Genomic DNA, 19,415 nt, shown 5'->3' with positions numbered 1-19,415 from the left:
ACACAAGTATTTCGTTAAATCGAGAACTTTGCTCAATCGAAAACACTTTTAATGACTCGTGCGAGTATAGGACTGAATTTGCTCAAGACTCAGAAAATTGCCTGCGTACGCACTTAATTTATGGTGAGCCCGCTGAGAAGGTCTTGAATTTCTTTGTGGGAGAGGCAAAGTAAGTCAACAGGTCAACGGCGTCTGTGACCTCGACCGGAAACCCGGCATACAAACATTTCTCCCAAAGCGTTCGTTAAATCTGGCGGGACGTTGAGTTCACTCCGTTGCTTCGAGGTTTTCAACGCACTAGGTTCTTTGAATCTATGTCCGAAAATTTAAAGAGAAAAGAAAAAAATCTTCGTTAAATCGAAAATATACAAGTGCCCGTGCATTCTGTAAAAGGCCACAATGTAAGCACCCCTTCACAACTGCCTGTATGTAAGCAAGCTCCCGTAACGCGATCACCGACGCAAGTATACTGACGCCGAACGTTGTCTCTCGAAACCTTTGACGGGCGCGACCCTCGATCGGGGACAAACACGCCTCTACATTTACTTGGCACGGCGACCGGCGGAAGCTTTGGGAAGGCGAGACTGACGAGGAAGGCAGGGAAACAAAAAAAGATTTATGGATCGGCTTAGCAGCAAGTGCTCGCGGCGGCGTCAGTCGGTTGCGTTGGCGACCGTCTGCACGCTGTAGCGTAGCACAGCGCAGCACAGCACTCCCTTGCCGCTGAAACACCTTTCACGCGCGCACCCAGAAGGCATGTCCGGCTCAAAGATCTCTTCCTATCCCAATGATGAGAGCGTGGAGACTGCTGACGAACACGGAGCCACCTCCTCCATCACGACCGCTCTTTCACCTGCGTGTAATACGCGGCCAGGTACAGGGCTAGATAGTGGATTGAGGGTAGGCAAGAAAGGGAAAAAGAAACGGTGTGATAAGAAAGAAACACGGTAAAGAGAAAAAAAAAAGAACTCTCGCTCTGGGCGATAAGGCTCTGCCGTCAGGTATAGGCAACGCTCTCAGCCAGGAGCGACAGTTAGAGACTATAGAGGCGCGGTCGGAACCCGCCATACTTTTTTATACACGTCGAGATGTTGTTTGTACCGAAGGTGATGCCTAAAACGTTTGTGGCCGTCGCGATGACATCACGGGAGCGTTGAGGAACCGCCGGTACGCGTCCACGTGCAACATGGCGCGCCTACTTGCGGCTCGTTACTGTCTCCTCGTCAGCAGCGTCTTCATTTGGGTGAGTATGCAGACTGCACTGTCGAACAAGAAAAGGGAGTCTTCGTTTTTGCGCCGATATCGATTTCCGATGAGTGTTCGAACCGCTTGTTATACAGAGTTCGAGCATGCTGTGCTACGTATAAGGAAATGCATACAAAGCTGGCAAAAGCTGCCTGGTTGGTTCGGGCATGGACCTTAGGTCGAACTACTGTCGCCGTAACAGTACAGAAGGCAAATACTGTATACATCAACAGGTAACTGTTTAAATATGCTTCTAGAAATAATTTCCATACCCTTACTTTTGACCACAGTATACGTCAAGAGACAACTGTTTATATGTGCTTGCAAAGAGATTTCACATCTCTATTTTTCACGTGCATGTAAACTAACAAAAGCTGTGACTATCAACACAAGTGAAACAAAATGAATTACGGTCACTCTGTGAGTCAATTTTGCTTGCCATCCTTGTCACGGGCGATTCGTAACCGCTCCCCCAGTGGAAAAAAAAAAGAGCTTCTACCCGCATGTTGATATGCATGATGTGCGTCCGTGGAAAGTGAAAGTTTAGGCTACTTTTAATATTGCGAACGTCGCAAACATGCCACTGAAAAGCATAACCATGCAAGCACGTGAGCTCCGTAAACAAACGCAGTCAAGCACGATAAAAAGTTTGTTTATATGTAAAAAAGATATTAAGGATGAGAATGTTTTTAAAACCGGGTGTGCCATGCATATGAGACTTTTCAGACAGGGATGTGACGCTGCATTGTCATAGAAGTATGTACGGATAATGATATGCATGTAATGAAATTCGAACTTAGTGCGCTTCGCGCAGCGCATGAATGTGGCTACCGATCACCGCGCAACCTATTTCTTTCTCAATTACGACAAAATGCATTATATCCGTATATAGTTTGCTGATGCAGACTGTGCGGAGAGCCGATAAGTAAAGGACAAATGCAGGATGGCACTGACCTTGACTCCTCTCAGTTACTGCAAGATCCCTTTGTTTTTCGTTTACTCGACCACGTTGTGTCGACACATGCTTCGCATGAATACGAAACAGGGGTAACCTCTATTGCCATGGCGTGATTATATGCCAAGGACGCAATGTAGCGTCGTAATCAAACAGGACCGCGGCATATGCCTTACCAAATTATCCAAGCCGCAGTAGGGCCGAAAATCCCGCTACGGTAAGAGATACTAGCCCTGTTGCTTATTTATGCAAGGCATGTGCGGACGCAACGGTTAAGGCACACACTCGGTTACACAAAAAGAAAAAAAAAACTTTGAAGTGAGAGGAGCCAAGCTCCCTGCCTTTCTTTCTGAATTCGCCCTCAATTTCATAATTAAATCGAGGGAAATGTGACACCAGTCGTTTTATTTTATTTTCCTTTGTCTGAATAAGAAAACTACGGGTATATTGCATTTGAACGAACGAACGAAAGAAAGAGATTAAGAGAACCAATTCCAGTATACGTAAGCCACCGCGATGTGCCATTCGTTGACTGCAATACATCAGCACCAGTGCATCAATGGAGACATGGCGATGCGTTACACCTAAACCAGTAAAATCCCATCGTGTTCTGGCGCCTTAATGCAAGAGTTCCTGTACATAGCGTGCATTCCAGAGATTTCTGAGAACACGCGACCATCGCGTCTACGGATCGGGTCGCGCACTGTCTATAGCAAAACGGCCGAGGCATATAGTTTCGTTCTGTGTTTGTCGCGGCTCTGCTGCCGTTATATAAGTAACTAGACTGATATAGCGTGGAGAGCCGTCATATACAGACTATATACCACAGCAATTGTGACTGCCTTATGCGCGGCTCACCGCTCCCAAATCTGGAATGCGGACAGAGTGCAAAAACATGTTTGTGTCAACGCACCACCAGAAACACAGGCAACTGCAAGTGGACATGTGCACATATTGCTGCGAGAATGAACGGAAATACCTGAACACTGTCTCGCGCGAACGTGCAGTATACTACTATATGATGCACAGGACTGGCATGAGGTAAACGTAATAGTGGAGGTGTACACGGATGGGCACTAGTTCAACGGGGCAAAAGCACCTGCAGGGGGAAGGTGTCGCGCTCTTTCACGGTGACGCTGCATTAATAAACGACACTTAAATCTATGAGTCCGCAGCAGCAATCTGCATCATATTTAACCCGAGTAAACTCTCCAGAGCTAAGTGTGTGCAAAGTAGAAACGATAGTTTTTGCAAACTCGGACGCTGTTAAAAAAAGTCGCAGTTTGGCCCGAAAGGCCTAGCATCAATGACGATAGCAAATTAGTAGACAGCTATACGAAGTAAGACTAACAATTTCATCGGTCGTATTAACTTGTAAACATTCGCTTACTAACTAAATTAAACAGCATGGCGTCACGCGCGCACAAGCAAACATGAACACATCTCGCTCGACGAGCGCGGAAGCTCGCTGTCAAAACGCTGGAGTGAGGAAGCGCGACAGCAGCAGCCACGAGAGAAGTGACCTCCGTGTTGTCTCTGGCTTCAACGCAAACTAAGCTGCGAAAACACAGCGCACACGAAGCTATCAGCAATCGCACTCTGTCCCCCAGCGCAGATCGCTTTTAAAACAGAGGTCGCGCGGCCGCGCTAGCGCACACGAGAGAGAAGTGGTTTTTGTGGGGGAAGGAGGAAAGGTTGGCACTATCTTCTGCAACCCTTGCGGAAGCACGGCTCAGCGCGCACACGAGGTTCAGCCACAGAACACCTATTCAGCCGCCATCGTCGGCTCACCCTCGCACATACAGCATACGGCGCGCGATGACGATGCTATCGCCCTTGGACTTTATACGGAACATCACGGCGACGGCAGAAATTCGCCAGGAGTGTCCATATAATTGCTATCGCAGTGATATGCAAAATGAAGAAAATGCCTTCAAAGATTCAGAGCAGTGTTGTTTCATTTAAATACTTCGCGCGTGACCCCTAAGACCACCCAGGAACGTGTGTATGTGCGGCATTCTCGTATTCCACGTTTTTCTGCGAGATTGGTTTCGATCTCCCGCTTCGTTTTGGCCACTTTTGCACGCACCGCTGCATTCGCTGTCGCCTTGGACGCGCATTCTTCTGAAGCTTTTCTTCAAACTGGCGTGCCGTGTGCGTGCCACAAAGAGTACCAACTACTGAAAAGTGTTCTTAATCTCTTTTGAGCCAGCAAATTAATTTTATGACTGACAGGGCCGTGGCCTGTGGCGTATCTGGAAATGTTTTTCGTAGGGTAGGAGGAGGGGTCATCCACTTGACCAGGGTGGGGGAGGAAGGAGGGCGCTGGGAAGACACCTACTAACACAAATTTCTGGTGTAGGGGAGGTCAAGCGGGGGGGGGGGGGGGGAGGGGTGTTGGCACGTGTTTGATGTGCCACCCCCTGGCTATATGCGACCGGCTGTGGTCGTTTGAAACACCAGAGCTTACCGAACAGAGACGTCCAGCGTCGGGGGTGAAGATGCTGCGTCGATCTCTCGCGTTGACTTGGAAAGCCAGGGGCGCGGGCCACTTTTGCACTCGGCTCCGTGAAAAAGTGCCGATTTCCAAAGCTGTGGCATGTGCCGATCTTGAGTGCCATTTTACAGATCCAGATGTGCGCACTAGAAATGGCGGAGAGACCGTAGAGTACAACGTGCACCGAAAACGGCAGTAAAATATGGCTTGAGTGCGCGAAGCCGTATGCATGTCGCAGGAAACCAGGTGACCGCGTGAAGCCTCACGTAGCGGTAAATTGTGGTCAAGTGCCTCGGGTTTTGCTTGCTTTGCAGTTACGGGCAAATATTTGTTACTTTTGAATTAATTCATCAGCCTTTACACACATACTGTCGCGCCCCTCATACCACTGCTAAGCTTATAAAAAAAGAAAGACGAAATCACCCTTTTAAAGTGATGGTGTACATGCTAAGCCTTTTCCTCGCGTCACGAATGAACTTCTAAGAGGATGGTCATATGGACACATTTATCTGAGGTGCCATCAGCTCATTTAAAAAAAATGAATTATCGCATTATTGCAGGACAGACGTGACTGCAATATTTTGGCACCTTTTTGAATAATTGGGGAAGCATAAAATACAAGAAACTCGAAACGCGTTTTTTCCCCCTAAATTACAGCCAACCTAAAAATACATATTCTCGGTCTATTACCGCGCAGATATATAATGGTTGGAATTTTGCTGGAACTTTCTCGAATAGTTGGGGAACTTGCCGCAAGAAATCCGAAACGCGTTTTTGACCGAAAATTATCCCTCGCCCCCCTTTTCCCACCTATTCTTTGATGCGAAAGCGTCAAAAATTAAGCGAAAAAGCCGGCGTCTGCCATCAGTAACAGCGAAATGGCCCCTGGCTAAGCTCCCATTGTCATTAGCTGCGACACCCCGTCACGGGCGCGCCTCTACGGAGCAGAGCGGGCGAAAGGGAGGGAACACATGCTTAAAACCCCTTAAACTTCGTAAAGTAGTGGCACGCTTTGAAGAATGCCGCCTCCTCCTCGCCCGCTCTGGCCGAGGCCCACGCCGCGTCGCTATACGCCTAATAGCATCACGTGGGCCCTCGCGCCGTGCATCAGCGCCATTTTTGCTCGAGAAGCACCTACGGAGTGGCGAGGAGCGCATGTTGGCGCCGTTGCTACGCTCGAGCAGTGTAGGCGGCGCCACGGTCGAGGAGGGAGCGTGAGAGAAACGAGGAGGAGTGAAGGCGGAGGAGAGTGTCGCTACTTTAGGAAGTTTAAGGGGTTTTACACATGCTGCCGCAATAGCGAGCCAGGTGTTGCGTGAGCGAAGAGGGCATCGCCGCGACGCCACGTCACCCTCGCTCCAGCTCTCCGAAACAGGCACGCGGTCCGTATCTCCCTCTCTCACCCCCATCTAGCTTAGCTGCTGCTTGCGTGGTCTCTCGTCGCGCAAGACGTCGGTGGCATGCAGCGTTCGAACAGCAGGCTGCTGCTGTTTGCTGGCTCAGACAGCACGTGGCGCTATGGTACACCACTTGCAGCGCAAAGCTCGAAGGACCACTTAGCGGCGTTCAATTGGGCATTAATTCTTTCGCGCTCACGACTCATGTGTGCTTAGGTGTCTTCGGATTTTTCATACACCATTTGTGAAGTCTGGCGGAGCAAGAAGAAATGCACGGAGCAAGAAGAAATGCAAAGTGCAGGATACCCGTGAACTCATGCTGAACTATCTATGGCCCCTGCACGAAGCCAAATCGAAGAGTGCAGCGCGGGATGCGCGAGCTGTAGTCAAGCTGAGGACGAAAGTATCGCACTGCTTAACAAGTGCAGATGAAGTGCAACAAGGAGGCAGGGGTGCACTTGCCAAAGAAAGTGCACTCCTGCCTCCCCTGTCATAATTTATTGATTTATTGTCAATACTCTCAAGGCCCACATGGAATTATAGCGAGGAGTGGGAAGACATGATATGGTTGTGCCACACTTTTAAAAGTTGGCACTGTCAGTGATAACGGCAATGGAGGCAGGGAGGTGGCTCCGTATTCGGTACTGGTGCACGGGATGAAGGACTTTAGGTAAGCCCTCCAGCGGCAAATAATAGAGGGCTTTGAGCATATGACTTTAACTCTTTCCGTACCGTGCCCATTGGGTACAGTTAGCCCGCTAACAATGGTTGTAACGCCGCTTTAGAGACCTTCCGCACCGCTCACGAACACATTACGCCATTGAACGGGAAGGAGAACTGCATTTTTGTTTTCTAAGCAGTTCCGATTTTTTCATGCCAGGCGCTAATCTTTGAATGCGGTCCAAATTTTTGAATGCGCTCGGAAATTTCGCAATCATCAAAGCAGAAAGCAAAAATGGTAGATACGCCTCCGGGAGCGGCACGCACACTTCGAAAGATCGCAGATGTCATGACGCCACTGCGTCTGTGGCTGATTGTAACGATGGATCGAGCAGCAACGAGTCTGTATGCTGGCTTTTCCTCGGACTTTGAATCTGAGAGCGACGATGACGCAAACCAGCCCGGAACACCGGCAGCCGCAGCCCAGCACACCCAACTGTAGTGCTTGCAGTTAAATTTTTGTAGTAGAATACCTGCTCAATGAAAATTTGATTTTTTCGGAGATAGTGCCTATTAGACGGCAACACATTTTGTTTATCTCATAATTTTTGTTGCATATTTTTCTTAGTTTATACAAGCGTGTCTTTACAAGCTTTGTGAAATTTTATCCCACAATCATGATTCTCGCAATTTATACCTTTTCTGTGACATAGATCTCATTAATAAAACTCTTATGCGTGAAAAGTGCATTCATTCTGCTTTTTGTTTATATATTGCATAAAATATTGAGCGCAGTAGTTTCTTGAGAAAAAACGATGGCTTAACCTACAACAAAAACCCAATGATAAGGAAAGAGTTCAAAGGGCCCTGAATCACTTATCGCAGCAGAAAAATGCATTTGGAGTGAAAATAGGCTGTTTCAGAAACACTTTGCTCAAAAAGTACTTCAATGCGTTCAGAAGAAGCGGAGTTATTGGCAATCAAACATGGCATCCGCAGTGCTCCCGCTCCTTCTTCTATGTCTTGCATTGTGAAGGCTGCGGTGTAGTGGGGCATGCTGGGCATGCCCACAAAGCTCCACCTTCTAAGTGTCACTGTTGGTTTTATGTCCGTGTAGCTGAAGGAAAACGGTGAACTATTAGCAGGGTATATATGTGGGGCTTTAGCTTTACTGGTGTATTTACTATAAGGTGGGCGTATATTTGAAGTTTCGAATACGAATAGTCTGTGTGCAATATTTTATTCGTATTAGAAAATGAACTATTCAATATTTTCGAATACCAAAACTAACGAAATATTTCACAACAACCGGCTGCTAAAACCGGGTTACTGTTCTCCACCTGCTAAACAAAGTATCGCAAATTATAATTATCAGAAGTAAATCAGTGACAAGTTTTCAAGCAATTCAGGAACAAAATCAGTAATGCAGGTTTTTTGGGGGGTTTTGTGGTGGAAGCACGACGCTCATTAACACTCCTTGGGTTACATCTTGCAAAAATACATAAATACCCAAGAATGCATGGACGTGGGAACTGCCGTCGCTGTAGCACAATTAGTAATGCAACGTGCAGGTATGCCGAGGTTGTGGGTTCGGCTCTCAACGTCAGAAAGTTTTCCTTCCTCCATTTTCCTTGAGCGTCTCATTTTTTCATCTCAATTAAAAACTACAAATTTCCCCTATGCCTTCTTTTTTTTTCTTCATTATCTGTTGGTTTTATAGGGTTAATCCTGGCTAACAAATATGTGCGAGCATTCTTAGAAAACCATTGCCCTTACAAAACCAGGCCCCTCAGTTCCCCTCCTTTTCGTCCAACAGATGACAACCGGCTAGTTTTGCTTCTGGCCTGCCGATTAGCCTTTCTTGTAGTCTAATCATGTAGCAGTTTTATCTTTTACTTTACACTGAGCACATGCTGGTGGGCAAGTTGGTTATACATGATTACAACGAAGGCGCCAAATAAAACAACTTTACAACCAGTGATGCTTTCCTTGCAACAGGCACTTTATTGTGTCTAGAGCACACAAATACCTAATTAGCTTTGTTTTCCTTTTCCATAACTTCTGATATTTTCTCAACAAATATTTATTTTGTGTTCTTGGAATGTTGGTCATACAGCAGCCTGTCATTCTTGGAAGGCTTGTTTGCCACCAGGCTCCAAAGGTGTCAAGCGGCTATTTGTGCAGTTTATTTTCGTGACAGCTGTAGTGATATTCTACCTAAAATGATCCTAAATGTCCATAACAGCTGACCGTCTATTCAGTACAAGTGTGTTCCTAATTATAGCAAAATAAGTATTCCTGCTGTATATATGTGCGTCTGCGTTTATCTGAGATTATATTTGATAGTTACTACTCGTATCCGAAAAAGACTGTATTCAATCATCCACTTCTAATTTTTACATAATGGATTATGTCAGCTTAAATATTTCATTACACATTGCACATTGGAAGCTTACAAATACAGGATAGTTTAAGTGACAAGCAATGTAGTTTTCCTAGCATGAAAATGCACTTAGTCTACATATTAACCCTACATTTTTCGTGCTTCTCGATGTTCGTGGTAGCAGAAGGAGATTCTGTGGAACGCGTTTGGCCGCGTGTTGTTAGAACGGCAATGACAATTATCAGAGTTTTGTACAAGTAAAATACCACATTTTCGCCCTACATCTACTTGAAAGCCGCCGTGAGAAACGGAAACAATTTGTTCGGTCACACGTGAACGAGCTCAGCCATTCCGATACCGACGGTTTTTTTTTAACGCAGTCGATATGTCTTATTCGCCTGCTGTGTTCTTAATCTGAACAGAAAATGTTTTGCTAAATTAGCTATATAGATGTGCTTGCATATGTCTACCAATCGAATGGATTTGGTGACACCGCTGAACCCGCAGCATTTAAAAGCATTCAAATAGGTTTTGTAAATAATAAAGAAACCTCAATTTTGTGAACACAATGTAAAGGCTATAATGACCACTGTGCTGTGAAACACAATAACAGTGTGAAGGCTACTAATGTGAAAGCAACCGTTGGTTCATCATGGTCACAGAGCCTATGCGTAGCACAGCGAATTTCGGCCACTTATATGTAGCTTTTGAATATTAAAGTGCATTCTAGAAGGCCATTTTCCAAGCAACCTTTCTAAGTTATAAGTCGTTAAAATATCACCAACTGCTCATTCAAGTCACTAAAAAAATAGCTGATTGCTAAATAGAAAACCTTGCCGCAAAGACAAAAAAAGTTACTAAATCTGGCGACAATATCTTTAACATTGCAACACTGATTAAATACCAGTAAATTATAAGAAGCAAACCTGATTTTATGTTTTGAAACATGGCTAGTTATACGGCCCCAACAAGCATGTGATGGTGGTGGTAGATTAAACTTATTTTGAAATGCCCAGCAATAGCTTTCTTAGCAATGTAGGCTTGCAAGGCATGTCTTGCAGGCATCTCACATCGCAAAGCACGGTAACCCTTAACTGCTTAGGGCACCCGGTCAAGCACTATCTCCTACAGCATGTGGCGATGATGCCCGAAAGACAATCCTAGCTGCCCAAGCAGCGGATACGCAATACAGAAATCGTACCTATGAGGACGTACTTCCGAGAGAAAACTTGGCATCAGCTGTTGTTTTGTTGTATTGCAGCCGACAGTGCCCACTTTCGCCAGTGTGTGTGTGTAGGGGGTGGGGGGGGGGGCATGCCTCCAAGTCTCCCCCTCCCCACACACACACACACCGGTAGATACGCCTATGACAAGCATGGCGTCATGCACGCACAGGCTAATATTAACACATCTCACTCGATGACCACGAGCACTCACTGTCACAACGCTGGCATGATGAAGAGCGCTGGCAGCGAGAAGCGAATGCTTCGTGCTGCCTCTAGTTTCACCGCGAGAACACCTTTCGCGGCCAAATACACGAATGCAGTCTTGAAAGTATACTGGGAACCTCAATTGTGCCACTGAGGTTCCCTAGTAGCCCGAATCAATGCTTAGAGCAAGTCTTGAAAGGCAACTGTGGACTTGTAGAGGTGGGAAAATTTACCAGCTGGAACCTAGCAGACCCTGTGTGTTATATACATACCGGTGATGAGTGCACCGCAGAACCAATGTGGCCGAGACTCCGTGTGCAGGTGGCGGAGAGGTCAGATTCCCATTGCATGGCTTCAAGCGGCTTTCTGTAGACTCGCGTGATCTTGGTCGGGACTCCAAGCGTAGTATTCCCAGTTTTCAGAAGTGGCCGGGGGGGGGGGGGGGATCAAATGACCAACTCTGCCCCCCCTCCTGTTCTTAAAGTGGGGGGGCAATTGCTTTCCCCCTGCCCCCCTCCCTTGTGTTTCTAAGTGTTTAATGTTGATCACGTGTGGTCAGTCAGCGAGTGTTCAATGTGAACAGCACTGTCAGCCGTGCCTGCTAAGCCTAACTCTTCCCCATCTGCGCGTGGTTGCTGTGCAGGTGTTCGGCATCGTGCTTCTTGTGGTGGGCGGCCTGCTGCGCTCGGACCCGGATGTGCGGCGAATTGCCGAGTACTTCACCGTGTTTGACAACTACTGGGCGGCCAGCATCACCACGCTGTTCGTCGGCGCCTGCCTACTGCTCGTCGGCTTCCTGGGTTGCTGCGGAGCTTTCTTCCAGAGCAAGCGCCTACTCATCGCGGTCAGCCACACAAACACAATCTGCGCTTTTGCGCGGTTGGCAGCAAGCAACAGTCTTTCTTTCTTTTTTCAGTCTCTTGCATTCCCTGCACTGCCCTAGACTTACTGTATATGCTACTAAAACGTTAGTAGCATATATACAGTAACTCTATGACAATGTTACCAGATAATAGGTAGTAGTGTTGCTCTATGACATGCCAGTGCCTCTTTCCAAGTGGCGGGCATGTCGGCAGTAAGCGTAGAGCACTGGGCAGAGTACATGAAACTTCTGCCGTCGACGCACTCACCGCACTCACTCTCTTCCATCTCACACGCGACTGTGACATTGGTGGCCTGGCCTCCGAGATCAGAGGTGTGCCAGTGCGTGGCTATCGCGTCATGATGCGCATGTCTAGCCCGGTGGTCGCAAGACCCGATTTCCTGCGAGACCGCGCCTCAGGAAGAGCACTAGCTTCTTCAGACAAGTCAACTGGACATCCGAACAAGTCTCTCAATAGTTCTGTGCATTTCACAAAAAATCTGCTAACATGTACAAATTTGTCAATGTGACAGCACCGCTAATGGGCTGCAGGAGTTGCAAATGCTAAATGCACAACCTAAGAGCACTTTTTCTTTTTTTTGATTGTGTTTCTCAGCTACTTCAGCTACCTTTTATGATTGTGGGGTAGCCGTTCTTTCGGTGGCCTTTTTGCCTAAGTTGGCATCCCTAAATACACAATGAGGCGACTAGCACACATGCTGCACACAATGAAGCACACATGCTGTACTATGTGAGGAACACTATGGAGAAGCGATAGAAGCGCCTGTTGCCTCCCAACTTAATTAAATACTGGGGTTTTGCATGCCAAAACTACAATATGATTATGAGGCTTGCCATAGAGGGGGACTGTGAAATAACTTTTACCAGCTGAGGTTCTTTAATGTGCGGCTAAATTTAAGCACAAAAGGAATTTTGCATTTTTCCCCCACCAAAATGAATTACTTCTGCAAACCATTTCTTGGTGCAGTGACCATGGGCTTGTACATGGACATTAGTACATTAAAATGCAATATATAGTTCACATGCGAAAATCTTTCTATCACTTGGCACATCGTAAAGAAGACAGACAGAGTGGAAGGCACATGCCAACAGGAAATGGCTTCATCAATGATGCACATAAGTGCTCCAAACTTCCCACAATTCTTTAATTAAACACTGTTCAGTTAGAGGTTATGCAGAGGGAACCTGTGCAACAAATGTTGTCACCAAAAAAGTAGTTTTCAGTTGTGCAAAACACCACAAATTATATTTGCTGATTTGTAGGCTCTTTTGTTTTTTCCATTTGTCTTTTTAAAGTGTCCTCCATCTCTCATTGCAGTACAATGTTTTCATGGTGTTCTTCGTCATCCTTGAGCTAGCTGTCATGGGCCTCGTGTGGAAGCATGCCAAAGAGGAAGCGGTAAGAGTGCACCTTGGTTTAATATGTTCTGTGGGCTAAGGAACACAATTCACCCTCGATCAGTATTCCAGTATATAACACCACAAATCCGACAGGTAGGTTAATTATCACACTACCTTCTTAACCCCATAAATACTAAGGAGAGAGAGATGAGTTTGAATAGGCAATAGTGTAAGCATTTAGTAAAGCAATGAAGGGGGCTAGTTGGTGAACGTTCATGGTTATATTGCGCTCAGTTTTACAAACACGATATTAAGGAAGGACAGGACGTGGACGGATGTAGCGCAAACTACCAACTGTTTAATACTCTTAAAGAACGCGCTTATATACAAGGAGATATGGAGCGGGGGGGGGGGGGGGGGGAATTACATATAAGATATGACAAGGTGACGACGTGTGATCATAGTTCGGGTCAGGCATACATTGTTCACATGCACCCGTTCGCCCTGGCAAACTCGACCTCAGCTTTGATAAGCGCGATGGACGGAGTGCTTACGCACATCTCTTTTTCTTTAGCTATCGCAAGTGCCTCCCATATTTCTCGCTCCGTTTTTGTTTTTGATGTTCCAATGACTGTGGTGCTTTCTATTAGCGGGGAGCATTTGCATTGTTTGCAATGTGCGGCCAAGTTGCTAGGTGCTGTCAGAAGCTGACACGTGTATTTGTGCTCCCGTAACCTATCATTTAGACAACGTCCAGTTTGCCCAATGTATACTTTCCCGCAATCTAGTGGGATTTGGTAAACAACTGAAGTAGCGCATTCCACGTACTTTTTTGCGTGCTTAGTCTGACAGACCGTAGCACTAGGGTTGGCCTCTTTGGATCCTGCGTTCACCCTCTTGCACATGCCTTTTAGTTTTTGCGGGGCGGAGAACAGAACTTGAACATCATGGCGTTGGGCTGTCTTTTTTATCCGATGTGACAAGCCATGGATGTAAGGCAACACCACGCGTTTTTTCAATTTTTGCTGTGTTTTCTGCCTTTCATCATAAATCATAAAAAGAGGCATCGCCAAGGCTTGCATCAGTCAAGCAATTGAAAAATCATGCCACCATGCTGTGAGGGAGAGCATCGATTTGCAAGTAAGCCGCTTAAGAAACAGTGGGTACCCGAACAGCATGGTGGTGCAAATCTGTGAAAACTTGTTGCCCGAAATCAGAGCCAACAGGAAAAGGCAGAAAACACAGCAAAAATTGAAAAAACGCGTGGTGTTGCCTTACATCCATGGCTTGTCACATCGGATAAAAAAGACAGCCCAACGCCATGATGTTCAAGTTCTGTTCTCCGCCCCGCAAAAACTAAAAGGCATGTGCAAGAGGGTGAACGCAGGATCCAAAGAGGCCAACCCTAGTGCTACGGTCTGTCAGACTAAGCACGCAAAAAAGTACGTGGAATGCGCTACTTCAGTTGTTTACCAAATCTCACTAGATTGCGGGAAAGTATACATTGGGCAAACTGGACGTTGTCTAAATGATAGGTTACGGGAGCACAAATACACGTGTCAGCTTCTGACAGCACCTAGCAACTTGGCCGCACATTGCAAACAATGCAAATGCTCCCCGCTAATAGAAAGCACCACAGTCATTGGAACATCAAAAACAAAAACGGAGCGAGAAATATGGGAGGCACTTGCAATAGCTAAAGAAAAAGAGATGTGCGTAAGCACTCCGTCCATCGCGCTTATCAAAGCTGAGGTCGAGTTTGCCAGGGCGAACGGGTGCATGTGAACAATGTATGCCTGACCCGAACTATGATCACACGTCGTCACCTTGTCATATCTTATATGTAATTCCCCCCCCCCCCCCCGCTCCATATCTCCTTGTATATAAGCGCGTTCTTTAAGAGTATTAAACAGTTGGTAGTTTGCGCTACATCCGTCCACGTCCTGTCCTTCCTTAATATCGTGTTTGTAAAACTGAGCGCAATATAACCATGAATAGTGTAAGCACATACTATTCAGGCCAACTTTCATTTCTGATCACAGATGGTTGCAGGTGCATTAATCACTTATCCCACTGCCTTCCTTCGAATTACAATTTTGTAATCATTTGAAACATTTATGAAGAAAATTCACTGGTTGCTTTGATAATACTGCCAGAGTGAAATCCTGCCTCACTGTCCGCACTTTGTACAGGCATGCATATTACCTACTCGCTTGACAGCATGCCACTACACTGGAGCCTCTGCCTACCACGCTGAATGAACATATGTGACATAGTGAAATAGCAAAGCCAGTTCAAACTTGCCTATTCGCAAACTACTCTGCGCCTGAACTCTGCAACAGTTTTTGAACATGGTACATAAACCTGCCTAGCTGTTACGCAATGTTCTCATGAACACCTGAGCCAAATATTATTCTGCATAACAGGGAGTTTACAATTTTGCACATAAAACCACCTGCCCATTCCTTCAACTCGTTCACCTTTCGTCCTCACTGTGATGCACCAGTAAATATGATGGACATTCAACAGAGAGACAGAAAGCAAGGAGTGGAAAGGCAGGGAGGTCAACCACACTAGCATCTGATTTGCTACCCTACACAGGGTGCAGGGAAAAAGTGAAACACAAAGAGAAAAGAGGGAGGGAGTGAACGCTGTGTATGCAGAATGATTCACAGGACTATAAATCGTCCCTCATGCTGATACATTTCAAAATCTGCACCAATGCATGGATATCCTTTCGTACCAGCAACGAATGTGGCCATGGTTCGAGTATCTTTAACTTCGAAAAAGGTCTCGAGTCCACCCGGTTTAAAGATGTCCAGAGAGAGAGACATTGGACGTCATAGCGAAGACAGATACACAATAGGTGCTCAATGGTTTCCTCGCCCTACAGGAGTCACATGCCAAGCTATCGGACATTCCAATATGGTAGGAGTAAGCGTTCGTAAACAAATTTTCAGCATGACGCCAGTTTCGAGATATTCATCCTTAAAGTGTGTGCCAGAATACATGGACATTCCAGATACTTCTCTGCTTCAGTGAATAAAATGGTGGCTTGGTAAAAAAAGTTGAACACTAGTGAATTTTTACCACAAGCCTCACGGTGCACATATCGAAACCCTTGCAGTGCTTAGAAGTTGCTTCAAGTAGCTGTTCCTGGCAAACTCACTGGATGCAATTTGTAAATTGCAATACGGGCAGTAATGTAATTAATTAAAAATTTAATTAGTGCACTTTCTTACTTCGTAGATTATGAATTTAGATTTTTTTGTGCAAGTTTGCTGCTTCAAGTAATCCAGCTAGAGGAATACAATTATGCTATCTGTCACAGGCAATTTTTTTCAAAATTCTGTATGGCGTAAAAAAGAAAGGCACCCTGTATATTTCTAAAGGGCCACTGCATTGTTATGCTTCTATATGGAAGCCTCTGTGCCAGCATCAGCACCAAGACTCTGCACTATACTAATCATGCTCTTCATGCAGATGGACATATACCTGTCAAATGCCTTTCGAAGACTCATCACGAAGTCCAAGAATGCATTTGTGGATATTGAATACTTCTTAGACAACATTCAGTTCAAGGTAACTGAATTCATGGCACTTACGAATGAGGGACCACTTCTGCACACAGTGTGGACATAATTTTTTTTACTGTTGCCTAACAAAGCTCCAGTGCTGCGGAGGAGCTGGGCCGCAGGACTATGAGGCATTGGAGATGGACTACGTGGGAAGCTGTTTCTATTACGACCACGAGAAGGAGGCTGCTGCAGTCTACCAAGATGTGAGTGAGCGTAGTGTATAGCTGCAAAACATTCAACAACCCATCGCAGCAATGGAAGTGGAGTCATGAGACAGTTGTGAATTCCATGAGAATCTTATTTGCCCCAGTATAACCATTGCTCATAAAACAAGGCACAAATGGCATGCTCACTGACTCAGTATTCGAAGTCTTCAGTGATAGCATTAACGAAGAGCACTGTGTTTGCGTTCCGACACTCTAAATTCCTCTGTGAATGACACATTCAGCAAAATCACACCCTAAAAAGTCAGAAGCCTCTGTAGGGCACCAAACTTTTAAAAATTGCCGTCCACCTGACCATAGAGAACTGCTACAAAGGAATACACCTACATTTCTTCAGACCGTTAACTTGCTGGTTGGCTCAGATGGTAGAGCGACTGCCCCAGGAAGACAAGTAGTCCTGTATTTCCTCTTAGGAGCAGGATAACGTAAATGTTTCTTTAGCAGCAAAGTTTTCTTTTTGAAGATGCAAAAATTGTTACCTTTGTAGCATTAGGTTGTAGTCAGGTGGATGGCCATTTTCCTAAAAGCAGAGCTTCATACATTCTGTTGATTTGCATATAACTTATTTGAATATGATGCAAAAAGCTCCAGACCTTTAAGCCTTTCTTTAGGTTTATAAAAATAATGGTGTGTAGTCGCCACTGTTCTTGTGGGCAGTTTACTTATAATCTTAGGATATTGAAACAAGTTTGCTTTAATCTGCGCATTGCTGCAATTTATTTTTTCATGCTCAGTGCGCAGTAATTGGGTTTAGCAGAGTTTCATCAGCAATGTATGTTTTCTGGGAAAATCCTTTCCTCAGTAATACTTGCTCCATTTGCAGCCAGGACACAATAGCCCATTAAATTAAGGTTTTAGCTAGCTAACACAGATTTGGGCATACTTAGTCTTCCATAAGCCCCCCAAAAATGAAACCAGAGAAATAAACTTGTTTTTTATGCTGCAGTGCTGCAGGTACTGCAAGACTAGGCAGCAGCTCTTTGCATAAATTCTTTGCATAAATGAGCATTACAATTAGTACACTGGTTCCCTTAGACATGCTGCAGTAAGTAGCTAAGCAAAACTTACTAAGAAGCAACAGAGATAAGAACTGGGTGAACTCTTAAGCCTTTCAGCTCACAGGTTGCACCTCTTTTCATGCTTCCCACAGGGATGTGGCAGAGAAATGAGAAGGTTCCTGATGGGAAAGAGTCTTGCTGTGGGCCTCATTTGCCTTTTCATTCTACTCATTCAGGTAGGCACTGCATTTTTCTGTCTTCAACAGCTCTAGAACGGAGTGGGTACAGCATCCAGTACTCATTTGACCTGTTTCTTACAGGTGGGAAGCATAGCCAGTGCCATCTACGTGCTCAGGATGACGAGCAAGCCGAGACCAAAGGTTACAGCTGTGTAATGAGGACTGTGATGGCGAAATTCCAGCAAGGGTCATCTCTCACACGTACGCACATCATCACGTCTATACTATCCAAACACTGCTTGTGATAGAACCGAGATGTATCTTTACTTTGTTCTTGAGGTGCTCGAAACAATGAAGTGCTCATGGACACCATGAAGCTGTGCTTGGCAGCAAGAATATTTCTCTGTAGCTTGGTGCAGATTACATATTTCGACCCAAGCAGCCGACACATTTATTTAATCTGTAATTAAAAGTGTTGTGGTCGTTATTTTGAGTGTTGTTTGAGTACAGAACACTATTCCAGCTATTAACCCTATTACTGCCTTTTTTTGCGTGTTGGTTTGGTGGATATTTCATGTTACACTGAAGCTTGTTTTCCGTCATTGCTTTCTCCCGATTCAGAATTCATAAACTGCTCATAAATTCATTGGTCTGTCAAAGAGTGGATGGACCTGCCACAGAGGCTCATCATGGCTGTCCTGCCAAGACAGAGTGACAGAGCACTGAGACATTAGCTCAAACTGCTGTCTGAGATTTAACTTACACGTTTTGTACTATTTGTATGACCTCTCCATAAACAGCCCAACAAGCAGGCAATGTTTTTTTTTTTTTTGCACATGTTGCCTTCATAATAAATTACTGTATCACTACTTCCACACGACTGCCTGGTCAGATTTGGTCGAGCGGATGTAAGGTGTTGTCGGTATAAACAAAGCTGCCGAAGTAACCACAAAAAACTGGCTACTTTAAGCCACTACTTGCAGTAGCTTCAAAGACAGTTGCATTACTGCTTTTGCTGCAGGGTATATGAAATGCAGCAGTAACACTGCACTAAAAATACTGTATTTTTTAAAATCTAGGTTGATTTATTTTCTAAAATTAATTACGAGACTCCTAGGTCAGCTTAGATTAGAGAATTTTGTTAGACACCATTGGAGCTAGAAAAATGGCGCGCTGTTAACAGCAGCACTACTAAACACCAGCAGTAATGTAGCCATTACTATCTGTTGCCGCAGTCACACAGTACTACACCTCACTGCAACAGTACACCAATTTGACCACAATGAATGCCCGGAGAGTAGGCACAGTCGTTTTTGAAAAGTTTACTTCCGGCGAGACACTGGAACCAAACAAGCTGTGCCAGTACAATGCTGCCTACACAGAGCTGGGGCAAATGCAACCCTGGCGCCACACATTGGTAATAAATGTCATTTGCTTTTTGCAACTGTTGATTACTATTGTTTTGATTGGCTTGCATTTGAGGAAAGCTTTTTATTGTTTCCTGACCTTCCAAATTTGGAGCATCAGCTTGGAATCAAGACCGACCTAATTTGAGTAAATGTAGAAAGTGAAACTGTTTCATCTGTATTCGTGTTTTCAATGTGGCAACAGTAAAAGCAACTGGAAACATTAACAGAACACACAC

At 45.4% G+C, this 19,415-nt stretch overlaps 1 protein-coding gene across 5 annotated transcripts in view; it reads left to right on the top strand.

The window, feature by feature from the left end:
* Window positions 1-930: 930 nt before the first annotated feature.
* LOC126536199 (23 kDa integral membrane protein-like) overlaps window positions 931-19,415 on the top strand; it is a 25,885-nt gene continuing 7,400 nt past the window's right edge. For 3 of the 5 annotated variants that reach the window (XM_055073856.2, XM_055073857.2, XM_055073855.2), the window contains exons 1-7: window positions 931-1,243; window positions 11,211-11,411; window positions 12,769-12,849; window positions 16,275-16,373; window positions 16,459-16,572; window positions 17,744-17,827; window positions 17,912-18,031. In XM_055073856.2, coding sequence (XP_054929831.1) covers window positions 1,187-1,243; window positions 11,211-11,411; window positions 12,769-12,849; window positions 16,275-16,373; window positions 16,459-16,572; window positions 17,744-17,827; window positions 17,912-17,986 — 711 coding nt within the window. In that variant the 5' untranslated portion in view covers window positions 931-1,186 and the 3' untranslated portion in view covers window positions 17,987-18,031. Of the gene's footprint in view, window positions 1,244-11,210; window positions 11,412-12,768; window positions 12,850-16,274; window positions 16,374-16,458; window positions 16,573-17,743; window positions 17,828-17,911; window positions 19,215-19,415 lie in introns of those variants that run through there. The other 2 variants (XM_050183088.3, XM_072287846.1) reach the window with 2 other exon arrangements.

The sequence above is a fragment of the Dermacentor andersoni genome, chromosome 4 (genome assembly GCF_023375885.2).
Source record: "Dermacentor andersoni chromosome 4, qqDerAnde1_hic_scaffold, whole genome shotgun sequence".
In the NCBI taxonomy this organism is placed as follows: Eukaryota; Metazoa; Arthropoda; class Arachnida; order Ixodida; family Ixodidae; genus Dermacentor; species Dermacentor andersoni.
Note: the sequence above shows the minus strand (reverse complement) of the source record. Positions and strands in the feature narration are given on the sequence as shown.